Below are 17,976 nucleotides of genomic sequence, written 5' to 3'. Positions count from 1 at the left end.
GCTTAATAAATAATACATGTAGAGGAAAAGTACTCTGTGCATAAAAGATATTGCTGTAATATTATGAAATGAAGATACATCCATTCATCCTTACAAATAGATTTTTTAAACTCTTAGATATTTTTCAGCCTGTAAAATATTCCCTAGTCCTCTCCTCATTGATTAGTGATACTACCGTAACAAATCTGAAGGCAATGAACACTACAGTTGCTTAAAAATAGGGAGCATAATTTCAAATTAAAAAAATATTACCTAAAAAAGTCATACCACCTGATTTCTAGATGTTCATAGCCTAACAATCTAGGGTCAAGGCAGCTGGGTCGTGTAGTGGATAGAGTGCTGGGCTTGGAATAAGAAAGTCTCATCTTCATAGGTTCAAATCTAGCCTCAGACACTTACATTTGACCTTGGGCAAGTTACTAAACCCTGTTTGCCTCAGTTCTTCATCTGTTAAGTGAACTGGATAAAGAAATGGCAATCCATGCCAGGATTTTTGCCAAGAAAATCCCAAATCCCAAAGATTAAGACACGACTAAAAATAACTGAACCACCACAATCCTAGATTGACCTAGAATAATCCTTAGAAGTCATCTATTCCAGTTCCTTTATTTTAGAGATGGGGAAACTGAAGGTTTTCTTAAAACTCCACTTTGCCAAAATGATTCAGTGACTTGTTCAAGGTTCCGATGAATATTAAGTAGCAGAGCCAGAATTTGAATCCCAATTTTTTTTAAACCCTTACCTTCCATCTTGGAGTCAATACTGTGTATTGGCTGCAAGGTAGAAGAGTGGTAAGGGCTAGGCAATGGGGGTCAAGTGACTTGCCCAGGGTCTCACAGCTAGGAAGTGTCTGAGGTCAGATTTGAACCTAGGACCTCCCTTCTCTAGGCCTGGCTCTCAGTCCACTGAGCCACCCAGCTACCCCCCTGAATCCAAGTTTTTAACTCAAAATGAAATATTTTTTCCTACAATACAATCTGATATAAATAGTCACACATTAAGTAAATAGTCTTTACTAAAGCCTTTAACAATTTGGTGAGTTAAACTGTTGGTTTGGAACTCAATTGCTTACATCTATTTAAATAGTAGATAGAGTTATGCCCCAGTGAAGGACAAAAACTGATCAAAGGTGAGGGACAAGAAAGGCCTGAGCAGAAGGCTAGGAGAAAATCAGTGTGGAAGAAGAAGGCCATTCAGTGGAATGTGCATTTGCCTAATTGGTTTCAAGGTCATTTTTTTTAAACCCTTGTCTTCTGTATTAGAATCAGTACTGTGTATTGGCTCTAAGGCAGAAGAGTGGTAAGGGCTAGGAAATGAGGGCTAAGTGACTTGCCCAGGGTCACACAGCTAGGAAGTGTCTGAGGTCAGATTTGAACCCAAGACCTCCTGTATCTTGGCCTGACTCTCAATCTACTGAGCCACCCAGCTGTCAAGGTCATTTAAAACAAATCATCTTCAGGATCAAAAGAAAAACTGGACAGTGAAAGGAAAAAAAGTCCTTTATCTTAGAAATTGTTGAATTATACTAGATATTTGCAAGAGTATACCAATAGAAAGCTAGCTATGAGTGACTGTAAGAATGCAGCAGCATCAGAAAATACAATAAGATGGCCAGAAAATGAATCTAGGATAAACGGAGAACTAAAACAAAAACAACAGAGATTAAACTCGGGGGACACACAAAGAAGGAACAGCATGTATTATGGTTAACAATAATCCAGGTGGGACTGTGAGGGTTGATTGGATGGCTTGAGAAAGAATAAAGGAGATTCTGTGCCTGAAGGTATCATGGTGGGGTGAGGAGAGGAGCAGAATATGGGTTTATAAATATATTATTGTATTTGGATGCTAGGGGAGGCTTGTTCCATACACAGTGTCCTAAAGGCAGATGATCCACTCTGACATTGGCACAGAGCTACGTACATGTCACTATTACGTGGCAACCTCAACTTTTGGTTCTTTCTATCTTTCTTTCAGTTTAATATCTGAACCCAAATGTTTATTAAATACTTACTTGTACCCTTATGTCTCTCCCAGTAAGCATTACTTAGAAATAACACTAAATACTTTGGCAAGAAACATTTACTAAATCTTGTAAGCTACCAAGGGACAGAAGGACAATTTTTTACTTTGGAGAGATCTTGTTGATAATTGTATTTTCCTGAATTTTAATAAGGGGTGGCATCTTGCATCGGTAGAGAGAATTTCCTCCTCTGAGATTTCCCCATTTATTGAAATCATAGGTCCAGTCCTATCTCTCTCCTTGTTTTGCATACTCAGTTTTGGGGAATGACGACTATCATTTGGGTTCAAGAACAATCCTTTTTTGTTCCCTTTCAGGTCAAAGAAGAAATGAGAACTCTGACACAAAATAAAGGCGTTAACTCGTTTAAGATGTTTATGGCCTATAAAGACCTGTACATGGTTAGAGACCTGGAGCTGTATGGGGCTTTTTCTCAGTGCAAGGAAATTGGAGCAATTGCTCAAGTCCATGCTGAGAATGGTGACTTGATTGCCGAGGTGAGTGTGAGCATTTCCAATCTGTAGACATGAAAGGGCCTGCAGCTGTGGGGAAAGACAAGTAGCCTACTCTGGGCCAAAACAGAAAGCTTAAATTAGTATACTCATTTAACACTTCAGGTAAGAAGGAAATCCAGAACACGATTCTCTGTGCCTTAACTGGAAATATGATTTGTGGGTATCGGTCACCTTTCCCTTCTGTTTATTTAGAGCATCTTAAAGGCAAAATAAATACTTCCCTCTTTACAGTAAGCCATTATTACACCTCAGGCCTTTCTTATTATAAAAATATTAATAATCCTCTCTGCATCTCTTAGGACTTTTGTTTTGAGTCATTCAGAATGCTGGTGCAGAATCTCAGCGTCTGGGAAGACAGCCATGAAATCTGAGAGCTAGAGCGTAGGCTGATTGAGGCAATGGGCTTGAATAGGCTTTCGACAAACACTTGCTCTTAGTCAGAAACTGAATCATAAGATATATTCTGGAGACTGGAAGAATTAGATTTTTCATATTATTTATAACGCTGTTCCCATTATTACTGTCAATTGCCATACAGGTGCATGAGCTTTAAATTTTCAGCACCCTCATCTTAGCCTTAAAGTAGATGTTCTTAACTTTGGGTCTATTAACTTTTAAAAAATTTATTAATTTAGTTAATTAATTTAGAATATTCTTCTATGGTAAAATGATTCGTATTCTTTCCCTCCCCTCTTCCCTCCCCTGCTCCTTTAGCCAACAAGCAATTCTACTGGGTTTTACATGTATCATTGATCAAGACCTATTTCCATATTATTAATATTTGCATTAGAGTGATCGTTTAGAGTCTACATCCCCAATCATGTCCGCATTGAGCCATGTGATCAAGCAGTTGTTTTTCTTCTGTGTTTCTACTCCCACAGTTCTTTCTCTGGATGTGAATAGTGTTCTTTCTCATAAGTCCCTCAGAAATGTCCTGGATCATTGCATTGATGCTAGTAGAAGGGTCTATTAACTTTTAAAAATATATTTTGATAAATATTTCAATATAATTAATTTCCTTTGCAATCCTCTGTATTTAATTTATTCATGTAAAAAGCAGTATTTTGACAAGAGATCCACAGACTTCATCAAACCATCCAAAGTACCCATGACACAAATAAGGTTAAGAAGCCCAGACTTAGAAGTCTTTTTAGGAGATACCTGGTTTCAAGTCCTGCCTCTGACATTTACTTGCCAAGTGAGGATGGGCAAGTAACTTAATGAGATATTAAGAAATTCCAGAATAAATTTAAAAAGAAGCAAAAAAAATCTTAAAAAGGCAGTTAGGAATGATTTCACGTCAGAAAACTGAGTTCTCAATACAGAATTAAAATAAATAAATTTAATAAATAAAATAAATTAATAAATTAATAAATAAAAATAAAATATAAATAAAATATAAAAATTATGAACAGCCATAATGGATGATCTCCCCATAGAATTGGAAGCTCTGAGAGAAATGAGTGAGGGGGAAAATAGATTTGGAACACAAAAATACTGAAGTGGAAGAGATATTGATAAAAGAGAAGCAAAAGTCAATAGCTTAAAAGACAACTTGTGAATTTTACAGTGTACTGGTCGAAATAACTAACATTGAAGAAAAGATTCACAGAGACAGCTTAAGAATTACAGGTTCTCAGAAGAAAATGACAAAGTAAAAACTAAACAAAAACTAAATACCAGATTATAGGAAATAAAACAAGATATTCTGCATGCACAAAATGCTTTGTTGATTGAAAGAAACCACAGATCACCATCATGAAAAATAATGACACATTTCAAATGTTTTCTTTTATTTTTGACATACTCAAATTTCAAAGCATATAGTTGTTAAATATAGCAATTTCAATTATAAACTTAAAATTTTTCAAGCATCCATTTAACTACGAACAGGATAGGTTCCTAAAACATCAAGTTAATTGACTTGCCTAGGGAGGAAAAGTCAGTTAATTCTGCATCAGAGGCAAAATTAGAATCAAAATCATCTTGAGTTTGAAGCCAGCTCTCTATTCACTATACAGTAATATATATATATATATATATATATGTGTGTGTGTGTGTGTGTGTGTGTGTGTGTGTGTGTGTGTGTGTGTGTATACACCTTATAATTAAGTAAACATCACCCTCTACATGTAGGTGGTCCTTAAGTAAGTAAACACCAAAGCATATTGTCAACAAATCTGTCATGGTCTTTTTTCAAGAGCTTCCTGGATCATTTTGTGTTTAATTGTGACCCAAAGATGCATTGCCAATATATGTTAGAATTTTGTTAAGAGAGAGCCTACCCCAAGCCAGTACCTGTTATTTAAGGTGTGATATTGGGAAGAAATTAGTCCTATCCAACAATTAACCAAAGGAAGTTTATTTAGCTATAACATATGAAGGATGATCAACAAGACATTTAGCTTTGATATACAACTTTGTCTCCATATGGAAATGAGTCTCATCATCTGGGAGAGCAAGTTGTGGTAGTTCTTAAGATATCTGCCAAGAACTAAAAGAAATAATAAAATTCATATGGAAGAACAAAAGGCCAAGAATATCAAGGGAATTATTGAAAAGCTGTACTGTACTGGATGTCAAACTTATTTTAAAGAATCAAAACAATTTTGTGTTTGACAAATCCAATGATCCAAGCTTTTGGGAGAAGAACTTACTATTTGACAAAAACTGCTGGGAAATCTGGAAAACAATATAGCAGAAACTAGGCACAGACCAACACCTCATTCCATATTCCAAGGTAAAGTCAAAATGGATACATGAATTTAGAAATAAAGAGTGAAACCATAAACAAATTAGAGGAGAATGGAATAGTTACCTGTCGGATTTATGGATAAGGTAAGAATTTATGTCCAAACAAAACATAGAGAGTGATATAAAATAGGTAATTTTGACTTCCTTAAATTAAAAAGATTTTGCTCAAACAAAACTAAGGCAACCAAGATTAGAAGGGAAACAAGAAATTGGGAAAATTTTTTATATTGAACTGAGTCAAATTTATAAGAATACAAAGCATTCTCCAATTAATAAATGGTCAAAAGATATGAACAGATAATTCTCAGATAAAGAAATTAAAACCATATTTAGTTATATGAAAACACTCCAAATCACTATTAATTAGAGAAATGCAAATTAAAACAATTCTGAGGTACTATCTCACACCTATCAGACTGGCTAATTGTACAGAAAAGGAAAATGACAAATGTTGTTGAGGATTTGGAAAAATTAGGACACTAATACATTGTTCGTGGAACTGTGAACTAATACAAACATTCTATAGAGCAATATGGAACCATGCCTAAAGAGTCTTAAAACTGTGCATATCCTTTGGCCCAGCAATATCACTAGTAGGTCTGAATCCCTGAAAGAGCAAAGATAGGGGAAAAGGACCCATTTGTACGAAATTATTTATAACAGCTTTTTTTGTGGTAGCAAAGAACTGGAAATGGAAGAGGTTTTTCAACAGGGAAATGGCTGAACAAGTTGTGATATAGGATTGTAATGGAATACTTGCACCATAAGAAATAAAGAACAAGCAAATCCTAAAAAAACTAGAAAGACTTCTATGAAGTGATGCAAAGTAAAGTGAGCAGAAGCAGAAGAATGTTGTACACAGTAATAATAGCAGAATATGATGATCACCCGTGAATGATTTAACATATCATTAACAATACAAAAATCCAGGAGAGCTCCAAGAGAGTCATGACAAAATACCCTATCCACTGCTATAGAAGGAATTGATGGAGTGTGAGTGCAGATTGAAGCATATCTTTCTTCACTTTATTTTCTTCATGAATTTTCTCCAGTGTAAGTGATGCATGTCTTTTTTCACAACATAACGAACATGGAAATATGTATTGTATGATAATACATGTATAACTCATTTCATAGTACCTGCCATCTTGGGGTGAGAAGAGGAGAGGAAGGGAACATGGAACTCAAAATGTCAGAAAATGATTATTGAAAATTCTGTCAACATGTAATCTGGAAAAAAATTAAAATGTATTTTAAAAAGATATCTAGCAAGTCTTAAGGTCCCTTGCTATGCATTAGTGGACCTTTTTATGTTCTTAGGTGACCAAGAAGTCACATCAATATGGTTGTGTTCAGTCATTTTCAGTCTGACTTTTTGTGATCCCATTTGGGGTTTTCTTGGCATAGATAGAGTGGTTTGCCATTTCACTGCCATTTCATTCTCCAGCTCATTTTACAGATGAGAAAATTGAGACAAACAGGGTTAAGTGATTTGTCCAAGGTCACATAGCTTATATGTGTTTGAAACCAGGAAGATGGGGTCTTCCTGACTCCAGGATTGGTATTCTGTCCACCATACCAGCTAGTTGCCAATTGTCAATGTGATCAGCAGTTACTAGGAAGCTATATCAAGGTTCATGAAGCTTGATAATTGGTTCCCCTCCATAGCTAGTTAAGTCCAGGAACAGCTTTGTTGCTTTTTAGGGATAAATTAATCCAACCCATATAGCAAGGAAAGAGAGGAACCCTGATAAATAATGATCCTATTTATTTTAAGGTGGAATGTGGACCCAGGTTTTCCTAACTCCAAAGCCAGTTCTCAAGTCACAAAAATCTATCTTTTATGTTTTGTGTAATTAAGGTTAAAAATTATACTAAAATTTTAGCTAGACTAAATCCTGGAGTCAGTCCAGCTACATATTTTCTCCCAGGACTTATGTTGGATGCTTAGGCATTGTACTGTGGAAACTTCTTAATGCACTGATCATGAGACTCTTAAAGAGGAATGAATATAAGGCTAGAAATAATGTTAGCATTGCTCATTCTGAATCAATAATGATCCTGAATATTTTATCCTTATTAACCTTTTATTACTAATTTTGACTAGTTTTCTATGGATAACATAATTAGCATGAATTCTCATTAGAATATTTAGTTTATCAAGCCAAGTAGTTTAACTATAAATTAGTATAAAGTCATCTCTCTTTCTCTGTGTCTCTCTCTGTTTCATTGACCCTGTTTCCCTCTCTCTGTGTCTCTCTGTGTCTCTCTCAGTCTCTGTCTCAATCTCTATCTCTGGCTCTGTCTCTTTCTCTCTCTGTTTTTTTTTTTTCTGTCTCTGTCTCTCTCTCTTTTCCCCTGTCTCTCTGTTTCTCTCTGTGTTTCTGTTTCTCTCATCTCTATCATTCTGTCTCTGATTCTGTCACTCTGTCTCTCAACACCTAAGCAATGGGAACAATCAATTTTTACTTTATTTAATGCTTTGGTATCTTGAGAAGATTTGGTTTTACATGTGTGTGCATTTGTTTTGATCAATTTTCAGGGGGCAAAGAAGATGCTGGCCCTGGGAATAACAGGTCCTGAAGGTCACGAGTTGTGTCGTCCAGAAGCCGTAGAGGCAGAAGCCACTCTGAGAGCCATCACCATAGCTAATGCTGTGAACTGCCCGCTTTATGTTGTCCATGTGATGAGCAAGTCCTCAGCTAAGGTGATAGCTGATGCAAGGAGAAATGGTACTGTTCATATTTCAAATTCAAATTTCAATATAAATTGAATTTCATATTCAATCAACAGTCTTTAAATTTTTCCCCCATTTGTTGTTTCCCTTCTAATCTTGGTTACATTGGTTTTGTTTTTATAAAAATGTTTTAATTTAATATTGTCAAAATTATTCATTTTACATCTTGTAATATTCTCTATTTCTTGTTGGTCATAAATTCTTCCTTTCTCCATTGATATGACAGCTAAATTCTTCTGTATTCCCTGAATTTACTTATGGTTTCACTCTTTATGTCTAAATCATTTACTCATTTTGACTTTAACTTGGTATAAGATGTGAAATATTGATTTATATGTAGTTTCCGCCATTCTTTTTTTCCAGTTTTCCCAGCAGTTTTTGTCCAGTGCCGAGTTCTTATGCTAAAAACTGAGATCTTTGGTTTTATCAAACACCAGATTTCTAAGGTCATTTACCCCTGCATATTTTGTATTTAATATATTTCATTGATTCACCACTCTATTTTTTTATCCAGTATCAGATTGGTTTGGTGATTGCTATTTTTATAATACAGTTTGAGATATGGTATTGGTAGGCCACCTTCCTTCATTTTTTTCATTAATTCATATGATATATTTTGATCTTTGTTCTTCCAGATGAACTTTGTTATTATCTTTCTAGTTCTATGAAATAATTTTTTGGTACTTTAATTGGTATTGCACTGAGTAAGCAAATTGATTTAGATAGAATTGTCATTTTTATTATATTAGGTTGGTCTACCCATGAGCAATTGCTTTTTTTTCCAGTTATTTAGATCTGACTTTATTTGTGTGAAAAATGTTTTATAATTATGTTCATATAATTCATTTGCCTTAACAAGTTGATTCCCAAGTATTTTATATTGTTTAGAGTTATTTTAAATAGAATTTCTCTTTCTATTTCTTGCTGCTGGACTTTGTTGATAATATATAGATATGCTGATGATTTATGTGGGTTTATTTTGTATCCTGCAACTTAGCTAAAGTTATTAATTATTTCAATTAGTTTTTTAGTTGATCTTCTTGGGTTCTCTAAGTATACCATCATAATATCCACAAAAAAGTGATAGTTTAGTTTCCTCATTGCCTACTTTAATTCCTTCAATTTTTTCTTCTTTTATTGCTAAAGCAAGGATTTCTAGTACAATATTAAATAATAGAGGTGATAATGGGCATCCTTGCTTCATCCCTGATCTTATTGAGAAGGCTTCTAACTTATCCCCATTGCAGATGATACTTGCTGACAGTTTTAGATAGGTACTACTTATCATTTTAAGGAAAAAAGAATTTATTTCTTTGTTTTATAGTGTTTATAATAGGAATGGGTGTTGCAGTTTTTGACAATCTTTAAAGCTAATGTCTAAATATTACTTTAATAGTTCATTTGGTATTATAAAAGCTCCATGAATGAAGTCTATCAGGTTTATTCCTCTTTTTCAAGTGAGGAAATTGAAGCTGAAAGAAATTAAGTAATTTGCCAAAGATCACATTACTAGCAATCCATCAACAAACATTTTTTAGGCTCTTAACAATATTCTAGGGCAGCTAAGTGGCAAAGTGGATAGAGAGTGTTGGGCTTAGAGACAGAAATACCCATATTCCTAGATCAAATCTGGCCTTAGAAACTGTGGAAAATATATGTAAGGTAATGGGGTCACCAGGGATATTATAAATAAACTAAGGGGTTTGTGGGAACACACTCTAGGATTTATGAGAGACTGGACCAGGGTGGAGAGACCAGGGTTTACTGGATTTCCACAGGAATGGCAGTTGATCTCAACTGTCACTCAGCTTCTACTAGGCCAGAGTATAGTAACAGGCTAACAAGGTAAAAGGGACTTAACAGCTTTAATTATGTTTGACTAAAAGGTGGGAAAGGGATTTCTATACTTAAAATCTAAAGGATAAAACCACAGGGCAATGGGAGGGCTTATTCTACTCTTATCTAAGTGATCTAAACTAACAGGGCCCAAGGAGCTGTAAATGGAGTCTCTGCCTCACACCTGGAACCTGCCAGGCTTGAGTACAGCTAGGGCTTTTGTGGCTTTGGGATTCTCACTGCAATCTACTGATGATCTCTGGATGCCAGGAGTCAAAGTGGTCTCAGGTACCAGGTTGTGAGGATTTTGCTTGAAGCACTGTCCACCAGAACTCAAACTTCTCCTCCTCCCTTGGCTCTGTAGATTTTGTCCTTTTTGCTAGATGCCACACCACACAGGATCCCAGGGAAAATCAGAAAGGGTGTCCTTTGCTCTGAGGTCTCCCAGGCTGGCAACAGTTTTTGCCCACCACTAATGGAGTCCTCACTCAGGGCCAAGTCGCCTCTTCCTGCTCCTTCATTCCAACCTGGAATTCCCAGCTCCAGCTCCTTCCTGCTATGTACTTCCTAATCAATACCCAATCAATACCTAATCTAATCTTCCTCACAACAACACTTATAAGCTATGTGATTCTCAGCAAGTCACTGAACCTCATTTGCTTCAGTTCTTCATCTGTAAAATGAACCAGGGAAGGAAATGGCAATCCATTCTGGTATCTTTGCCAAGAAAACTCCAAATGGGGTCATGAAGAGGCAGGAATAACCAAAATGAGTGAACAATAACATGTTTGAGGCACTTAAGCCCTCGGGATACAAGGAAAAACTGAACACAGTCCCTGTCTTCAGGAGACTTGAATTTTGAAGCATGATAAGGATATTAATAGTTATATACAGCAGAGCTATAGAGTAGATGGAAGGTAACTTTAGAGGGGTGGGCTCTGGCAGCATGGAGGTGGGCAGGAAAAGGTTTCCATAGATGGTAGGATTTTAGATGAATGCTGAAGGAAGCCAGGGACTCTAAGAGGTGGAGATGAGAAAGGGAGGACATTTGAGATTTGGAAGCAACTAGTAGAAAGTCATCGAGAGTGGAGATAAAGGGTAGTGTGTGAGAAACAGCAGGGATGGTTTGATTGGACTATCAAGTGCATGTAAAGGGACTAAGAGGTAGAAAGACTACACAGACAGAATTGGGTTAGTTGTGAAAAGCGTTTAAAGCCAAGCAGAGGAGTTTTTATTTGATCTTGGACAAAAAAGAAGTTCCTGGAGATTATTGAGTAGGAGCAAATTAGGGCAGACCTGTGGCACAGGAAAATCACTTTGGTATCTCTCTCTAGATTCGGGTGGAGAGAGATTGGAGTCAAGGTGACCAATTAAATAAAAAGATCTGGCAATAATCTAGATGACAGTAATGAAAACCTGGACTAGGGTGATACACTGGGAGGAGAGAAATGACCAGTGTGGGAGTTGTGGAGATGATAGAAATGATAAAACAACTGGGAGGGGTTGAGAATGACATCAAATTTGTCAGCAGAAAGAGTTCCTTCACTGGCACAGATAGTAGCCACCATCGAGATTGGTGATGACTTGGATGTTTTTTAAGCATACTGTGACTTATAATGTTCGTCCTTTAAAGTCCTTTACAACTCAACTCAAACTGACCTCTTATAAACTTCACCATCCAGTCAAACTGATCTTCTTTCTTTAATTAATTTAGAATATTTTCCCATGGTTACATGATTCATGATTTTTCTCTCCCTTCTTCCCTCCCCGCTCCTGGAACTGACAAGCAATTCTAGTGGGCTATACATATATCATTGTTCAAAGTCTTAAATTGGCCTTCTTTCTGTTCCTTAGGCATGTGACACTATACCTCCCATCAATCACATCAAGTCAATAAGCATTTATTAAGAATTTCCTAGTGCCAGACATTCTGCTAGATGCTGAGTTATAAATACAAAGAATAAAACAATCCCTTCTCTCAATGAACTTACATTCTCCCATGGCTTTTTCCCCCCACTTTATTTATTTATTTGATTTAGAATATTTTTCTATGGTTACATGATTCATCTTCTTTCCTTCTCTTCCTTCCTCCCCCTCCCTTAGCCAATGAGCAATTCCACTGGGTTTTGCATTCATCATTGATCAAGACCTATTTCCATATTATTAATATTTGCACTAGGATGATCATTTAAAGTCAACATCTCCAGTCATATCCCCATCGAACCACGTGATCAAGCAAATGTTTTTCTTCTGAGTTTCTACTCCCATAGTTCTTTCTCTGGATGTTCTCCCATGCCTTTAAAATGGTGATCCCTCATGAATAATAACAATAATAATATCACCACCAACTATAGCTCACATACTGCAATTGAACACTTGCAGAACATTTTACCTATGTCACTTCATTTAATTTTCACAGTAGCCCTGTGAGTTTATTTATTATCCCTAGTTTACAGACAATAAAACTGAGACTGAGAGAGGTTAAATAATATACCTAGGGGCATAGAGTTAGTAAGTGACTAAGGCAAGATTCAAACTCAAATTACTTTGCCCCTAAATCCAGGGTTCTTGATCTCTGGTAGAGTTTGTGCCCTGTGGCTGTAGACTTGGAGAAGACTGGGTCACATCCATCCCAGCCATAGCAAAACATGGAGGGTTGGAGGAACAGTAATAATGATTGTCAAGATTAGCTTCTATTGATTCCAAAAGACACACTACTCAACTTCTGAGAAAAAGGTAATAGAACTGGAGTGTTAAATGAGACATACAATTTTTGGACATGGCTGAAGAAGAAATGTGCTTTGCTTGACTATATGCAAATAAGTTAGAAGCTTCAGGTTGTGTTGTGTTTTGTTTTGTTTTGGTTTGGTTTTCCCCAGTGAGAGAGAACGGAGAAAAATTGGTTTTTATTAAGTAAAAAAATAAACAAAATATTGGTTGTGGTTTTTTTTCATATTGGATGGGGGGACAAGAGGGAACCTCAAAGAAATAGACATTGTTTAATCCTACTAGTTTCTTGTTTTAAGAGTGCATCATGCTACATGCAGGGAGAATAGTGCCTCTCTATAAACAATCTCTGTTGTTATGTCCCCATTAGCAGCCGTTGGCATTTTCAGATTTTTTATGAATTAGGGAGACTTGCTTTTTTTCAGGGTTTGGTTTTTCAAATGTAGGGTTGGATTTTTCCACCAGATGGCTCTGTTGCCAGCATTATGGAATTAGTCTATAATTACTTACCTTTGCAAGTCATGTACTGTATACCATTCCCTGTCAGGTCCACAATGTCAGAATATCATTTAAGAAACAGTAAAATCAGCAGAAATGTCCAGACTTAACCCACTGGCAAGCTGAAGTTTTGACAATGCTGTCAGGAAGTGATTTTTTGATCTTTTTTTTTCTTCCCCTGGGACAAAATTCCATTCGGAGTCTTAACAGAAGTCCAAGAAAGGTTTTTTAGAATATAGGGCAGAGGCAGGAAAGTTATTAAACCTAAGTATGGACCACTAAATATGATCCCCCAAGCATGAAGTAGCTAGAGTTAGACTGCAGGTGCTGAGTCAGGGCTAATGTCTGAATTGGTGCAATACGATGGGGGGGAGATGTTAGGGGCATAATATAAAATATTTTAAAGAATGCATTGATATACTACAAATGATGCAGTCCAACTCTGTAATAACTAGAAACAGCAGCAGCAGATTTACAGCTTCCCCAAATTTTCCTATTTTTGTTGAAGATATCACCACTCTTTCACTCTTTTTTTTTTTCACTCTTTCACTCTTGCAGGTTCTTAAACTCAGTTAACTGACTCTTGACTCTCCCTCTCCCCATCACCCCAGTCTCATCCATTTAGTGGCCAGTTCTTGTTAGTTCTGCCTCCTTAGCATCTCTCTATCCTTGTCTATATCCACTCACTCAAGGTGTACCCTAGTCCATGCTTTTATCAACCTCTTCTTTCTTGGACTAGTATGATAGCTGCTTACTTGGGTTATGATTCTAATTTCTTCCCCTCCAATTCATGTGCCACATGGCTGCCAACATATCCTTTCTAAGGCTTAGGTTTGCACATATCACTTTCTTGTTCAAAAATCTTCAGTAGTTTCCTATTGCCTGTTGAAAAGGAAAAACAAACAACCTCCTTAACTGGACATTTAATTTTCTACGAGCTGATTCTCTCTTATGTTTATATCCTAATTTCATAAAATTCTCTTTCATGAACTTTATGTTCTAGCTGTTCCTCAAATTCAACATGTAATCTTCCCTTTGTGCATTGGTATAAGTAATCATCCCATGTCCAGAAGGTACTTCTTCCTTATCTCTGCCACCCAGAATCCTTTGCTTGTTTTGAGGCTTGGCACAGATGCCACCTTCTTCATGATGCCTTTGATAATCCCACCCCCCCAGTTGTTGCATATCCTCATCTTCTTCAGGTTTCCTTGTTTTTATTTCCTATACTTTGAATTGTTTAACAGATATGTGTTGAATTGAATGAATTTGTTATGAGGAAAAATCAGAGTTATTCCATTCCCAATTCATATTGAGCCAAAGGCTTACCAAGGATCTGAAAGGGGCAGGATAGATAGAGCATTTTGTGGGGCTTAAAATAGTTTTGAGACTTTGTTGTCATATAACCACTGCAGACACAGACCAGAACGTGTTGTCTTTGTGGCATAGTGGATAGAGAGCTGGATTTAAAGCCTGGATAGACTTCAGTTCAAATCTTCCTATAGGTACTTACTAACGATATGCCCCTGGCTAAGTCATTTAATTTCTCCAGCTTCCATTTTCTTTCATGGGAGCAACTAGTTGGCTCGGTGGATAGATTTGGGGGCCAGAAATCAGGAAGATCCAAGTTCAAATGTGGATTAAGACACTTCTTAGTTGTATAGCCTCAGTTTCCTCAATTGTAATTTGGGAATAACAATAGTACCTTCCTCACAGAGTTGTTGTAAGGATCAAATGAGATACTATTTGGAAAGTGCTTAGCACAGTGCCCAGCACATAGTAGGTGTCTTTATTTCTATATGCTTATTTCTTCTCTTCCCTTCCTCCTTCACATGATTATTGTGAGGATTAAAATAAGATCATCTCTATAACTGTTTTTTCCTTGCAAACCTTAAAGGGTCTTATAAATGCTGAATGCCAGCTCTGTGAATACGATGTGGAAAGGCATGTTGGGCAAAATATTAGCTCATTATGGCCACATTCATGGTCCCAGATGATAGTCAGGTCATCTTAACATTCTCTGTGGATCTGTGGCACAATGATACATATTTATGAATATTCTTGTCATTCAGAGAAGGAACAGCTTAGCCTGAAAAATCAGAACAAGAACTTTGTCAGCCCACAAACATTTTCACCCACTCATCTTCCCTCCTAAGAGGCACAAAGGATATAAAATAAATGTCAGTGGTTTTCTTTTCTCCCTGTCCAACGTAAATGGTTACTCAGCCTGACTGTGTGGCTGAATGTCTATTTGCAACCTTGGAAGGAGAGCCGGATAAGTTCAAGGTGGAATTGGCAAGTGGCACTGGGAAAACCTTGTCAGAGAGGGTATTTTGGTCAGCTTCTTTTTGTTGTTACCTCTGTTGTTTTAGCACTAAACTGTGGTAGACAAAGGAAAATGTGAATGAGACCGCTGGCTCTAATCCATCAAATGCTCCTGCTCTAACTTGCCCCTTTGGGGTCTGACAGGAAGTATCATTTTTCTATTTTATGCCTGAGTCTGAAATCCCAAGCAGAAGAGCCATATCTAGTCTAGTTCCCACATCAAAGTCTGTTAGAGAACTTGGCATAAACCACAGCAAGGAAACAATTAAAAAAGTTGAGGGAGGCTATCTTGGCAGGCAGTAGGTGTCCCCTGATTGAATGTCCTCAAGCCCAGGCTTGATAGAACCTTCATAGAGAGGAATTATTTATCAAGATTTTAATTTATCATCCTAGGACAATACCGAATCTTCTTCCAATTCTGAGTCCTTGATTCTAAAATCACAAAATGTTGAGTTAGAATTACAACTGACATTGGAGACCATCTAGTCCAACCACTTCATTTTGCAGATGGGGAAACCAAGGCTCATGAATTTTCAGTGATCTGTCCAAAGTTACACAGCAAGTAGAAAAGTCGGGATTTGAACCTGAGGCTTCTGGCTTTAAATCCATCATCCATTCTATATCACAATGACTGTTCTTAAAAGGCTGCTCCAAAAAGCCCTAACCTCTTATCCTGCTACTCAAATTCAAAGGCGGCTAAGCAAGATTGGATTATGATGCCCCTAGAAGACTGATCTGGGGAAGTTTTTGCCTGGAAGCTGACCCAATCTAATCCATTAAAAGTCAAGTGCCAGAGAGGGCTGTGGCTTTAAATCCAAATGAAAGCATGACCTAATTGACAATTGTTTTGTGCAATAACTGTGGCTAATGTGGTTATCCTGCTTTTCTTCTTCCTACTAAAATACTGGAGAGTAGCATGACTGTCTTTCCTTCATTTCCTCCTCATGTTTCTCAATGTGACTAGCATTTATATGGCTTCATTAAATTTCCTCATTTTCAGTCACTGAGGTTCTAGAGGGGGATTTTCATGGGAAAATCTGTCCCTTTCCCTAGGCAATCTGTATTTGTGATGGTTTTCTCCCAAGCTCATGATGAACCTCTGACATGTTTTCATAGAGTCACTAAACTCAATTTCACAAACATTTATTAAGCATCTACTGTTTGCACAACTATAAATTTTATTCATTTACATTATCTTTCATTCTTTTAGTTTTCATTTGAACCTTCTCAAATATTCTTCTTCTATATTTACATCATACAATCTACTCCGGATGTTATAGTTATCCACCACATATATTAGAGTTGTTCTTTTCTTTCCAAATCATTACTTTTCACCTATGTCACAAAGCATCAGTGATAATTGCTCTAAAAAACAAACAAAGAAAAAATACAGCTTTCAATTTCCTTAATCTTCCATTTCAGCCAAATTACTTGCAACATTTTCTCTCATTTTCTTGGAAACATTGCAGTGGTGACAAGGGATGGTGGTGTGGGCCTCTGCAGAAGTATTCTTATCCCTCTGGCAGTCATTGCTTTGGGAATAAGCTGTTTACCCAAGTGAAGTGAATTAACTCTTAGGACTTTTAACTTTGTGGATATAATCAATGTGTGTTGCTTCAGTGATGATTTGCTTCTCAGCCTTTGCTTACATAACACAAACTTGCCTTCACATCTAATTTACCCTATGTCACTGGATTTTAGGCAATTAACTATTTCTTAGCCTTCTCATTTAAAAAAAAATTATCTTTAAACATTTCTTATTTTACTTTTTTTCAGACATACATTTCATCTATCTTTTCCTTCTATCCTTTATTCTTTAAAAGAACCCCAGAAGAGCACCTCTCAGTATACTTTTTAAAAAATCCTTACCTTCCATCTTAGAATCAATACTTTTTTTTTTAAACCCTTACCTTCCGTCTTGAAGTCAATACTGTGTATTGGCTCCAAGGCAGAAGAGTGGTAAAGGCTAGGCAATGGGGGTCAAGTGACTTGCCCAGGATCACACAGCTGGGAAGTGTCTGAAGCCAGATTTGAACCTAGGATCTCCCATCTCTAGGCCTGACTCTCAATCCACTGAGCTACCCAGCTGCCCCCAGAATCAATACTTTATATTGGTTCCAAGGAAAAGAACAGTAGAGAGAGACTAGGCAATAGGGGTTAAATAACTAGCTCAGAGTCACACAACTAGGAAGTATCTGAGACCACATCTGAACCCAGGATCTCCCATCTCTAGGTCTGGCTTTTAATCCACTGAGCCATCTAGCTGCCCTCTCTCAGTATATTTTTAATAAGGAAAGAATAATCTTTTTAAGTGCTGTAGGGCTTCTCCCATCTTGTCTGTAGAGAAGAAAAAAGGAGAAGAGAGGAATAGAAAGGAGAAGAGAAGGAGAGGAGGAGGCAGAGAGATGGGAGAAGTGAAGAGAAAAAGGAAGGGGTGAAGAGAGAGAGAGAGAAGGGGAGGATGAGGTAGGAAAAGAAAGAAGAAAAGAGGGAGGAGAAAGAGAGAGAGAGAGAGAGAGAGAGAGAGAGAGAGAGAGAGAGAGAGAGAGAGAGAGAGAGAGAGA

The 17,976-nt window shown here is 36.9% G+C and overlaps 1 protein-coding gene across 1 annotated transcript in view; it reads left to right on the top strand.

Annotated features, from left to right (window-relative positions):
- The window catches only part of DPYS (dihydropyrimidinase), a 126,528-nt gene that overhangs the window by 34,315 nt on the left and 74,237 nt on the right, over positions 1 to 17,976 (top strand). The window contains exons 3-4 of the mRNA XM_044668750.1: positions 2,341 to 2,520; positions 7,835 to 8,024. Of these exons, the coding sequence (XP_044524685.1) occupies positions 2,341 to 2,520; positions 7,835 to 8,024 (370 nt within the window). The remainder of the gene's footprint in view (positions 1 to 2,340; positions 2,521 to 7,834; positions 8,025 to 17,976) is intronic.

Source organism: Gracilinanus agilis, chromosome 1 (assembly GCF_016433145.1).
Source record: "Gracilinanus agilis isolate LMUSP501 chromosome 1, AgileGrace, whole genome shotgun sequence".
Taxonomy (NCBI): domain Eukaryota; kingdom Metazoa; phylum Chordata; class Mammalia; order Didelphimorphia; family Didelphidae; genus Gracilinanus; species Gracilinanus agilis.
The sequence above is the reverse complement of the archived record's forward strand: the minus strand, read 5'-3'. Positions and strand labels throughout refer to the sequence as shown.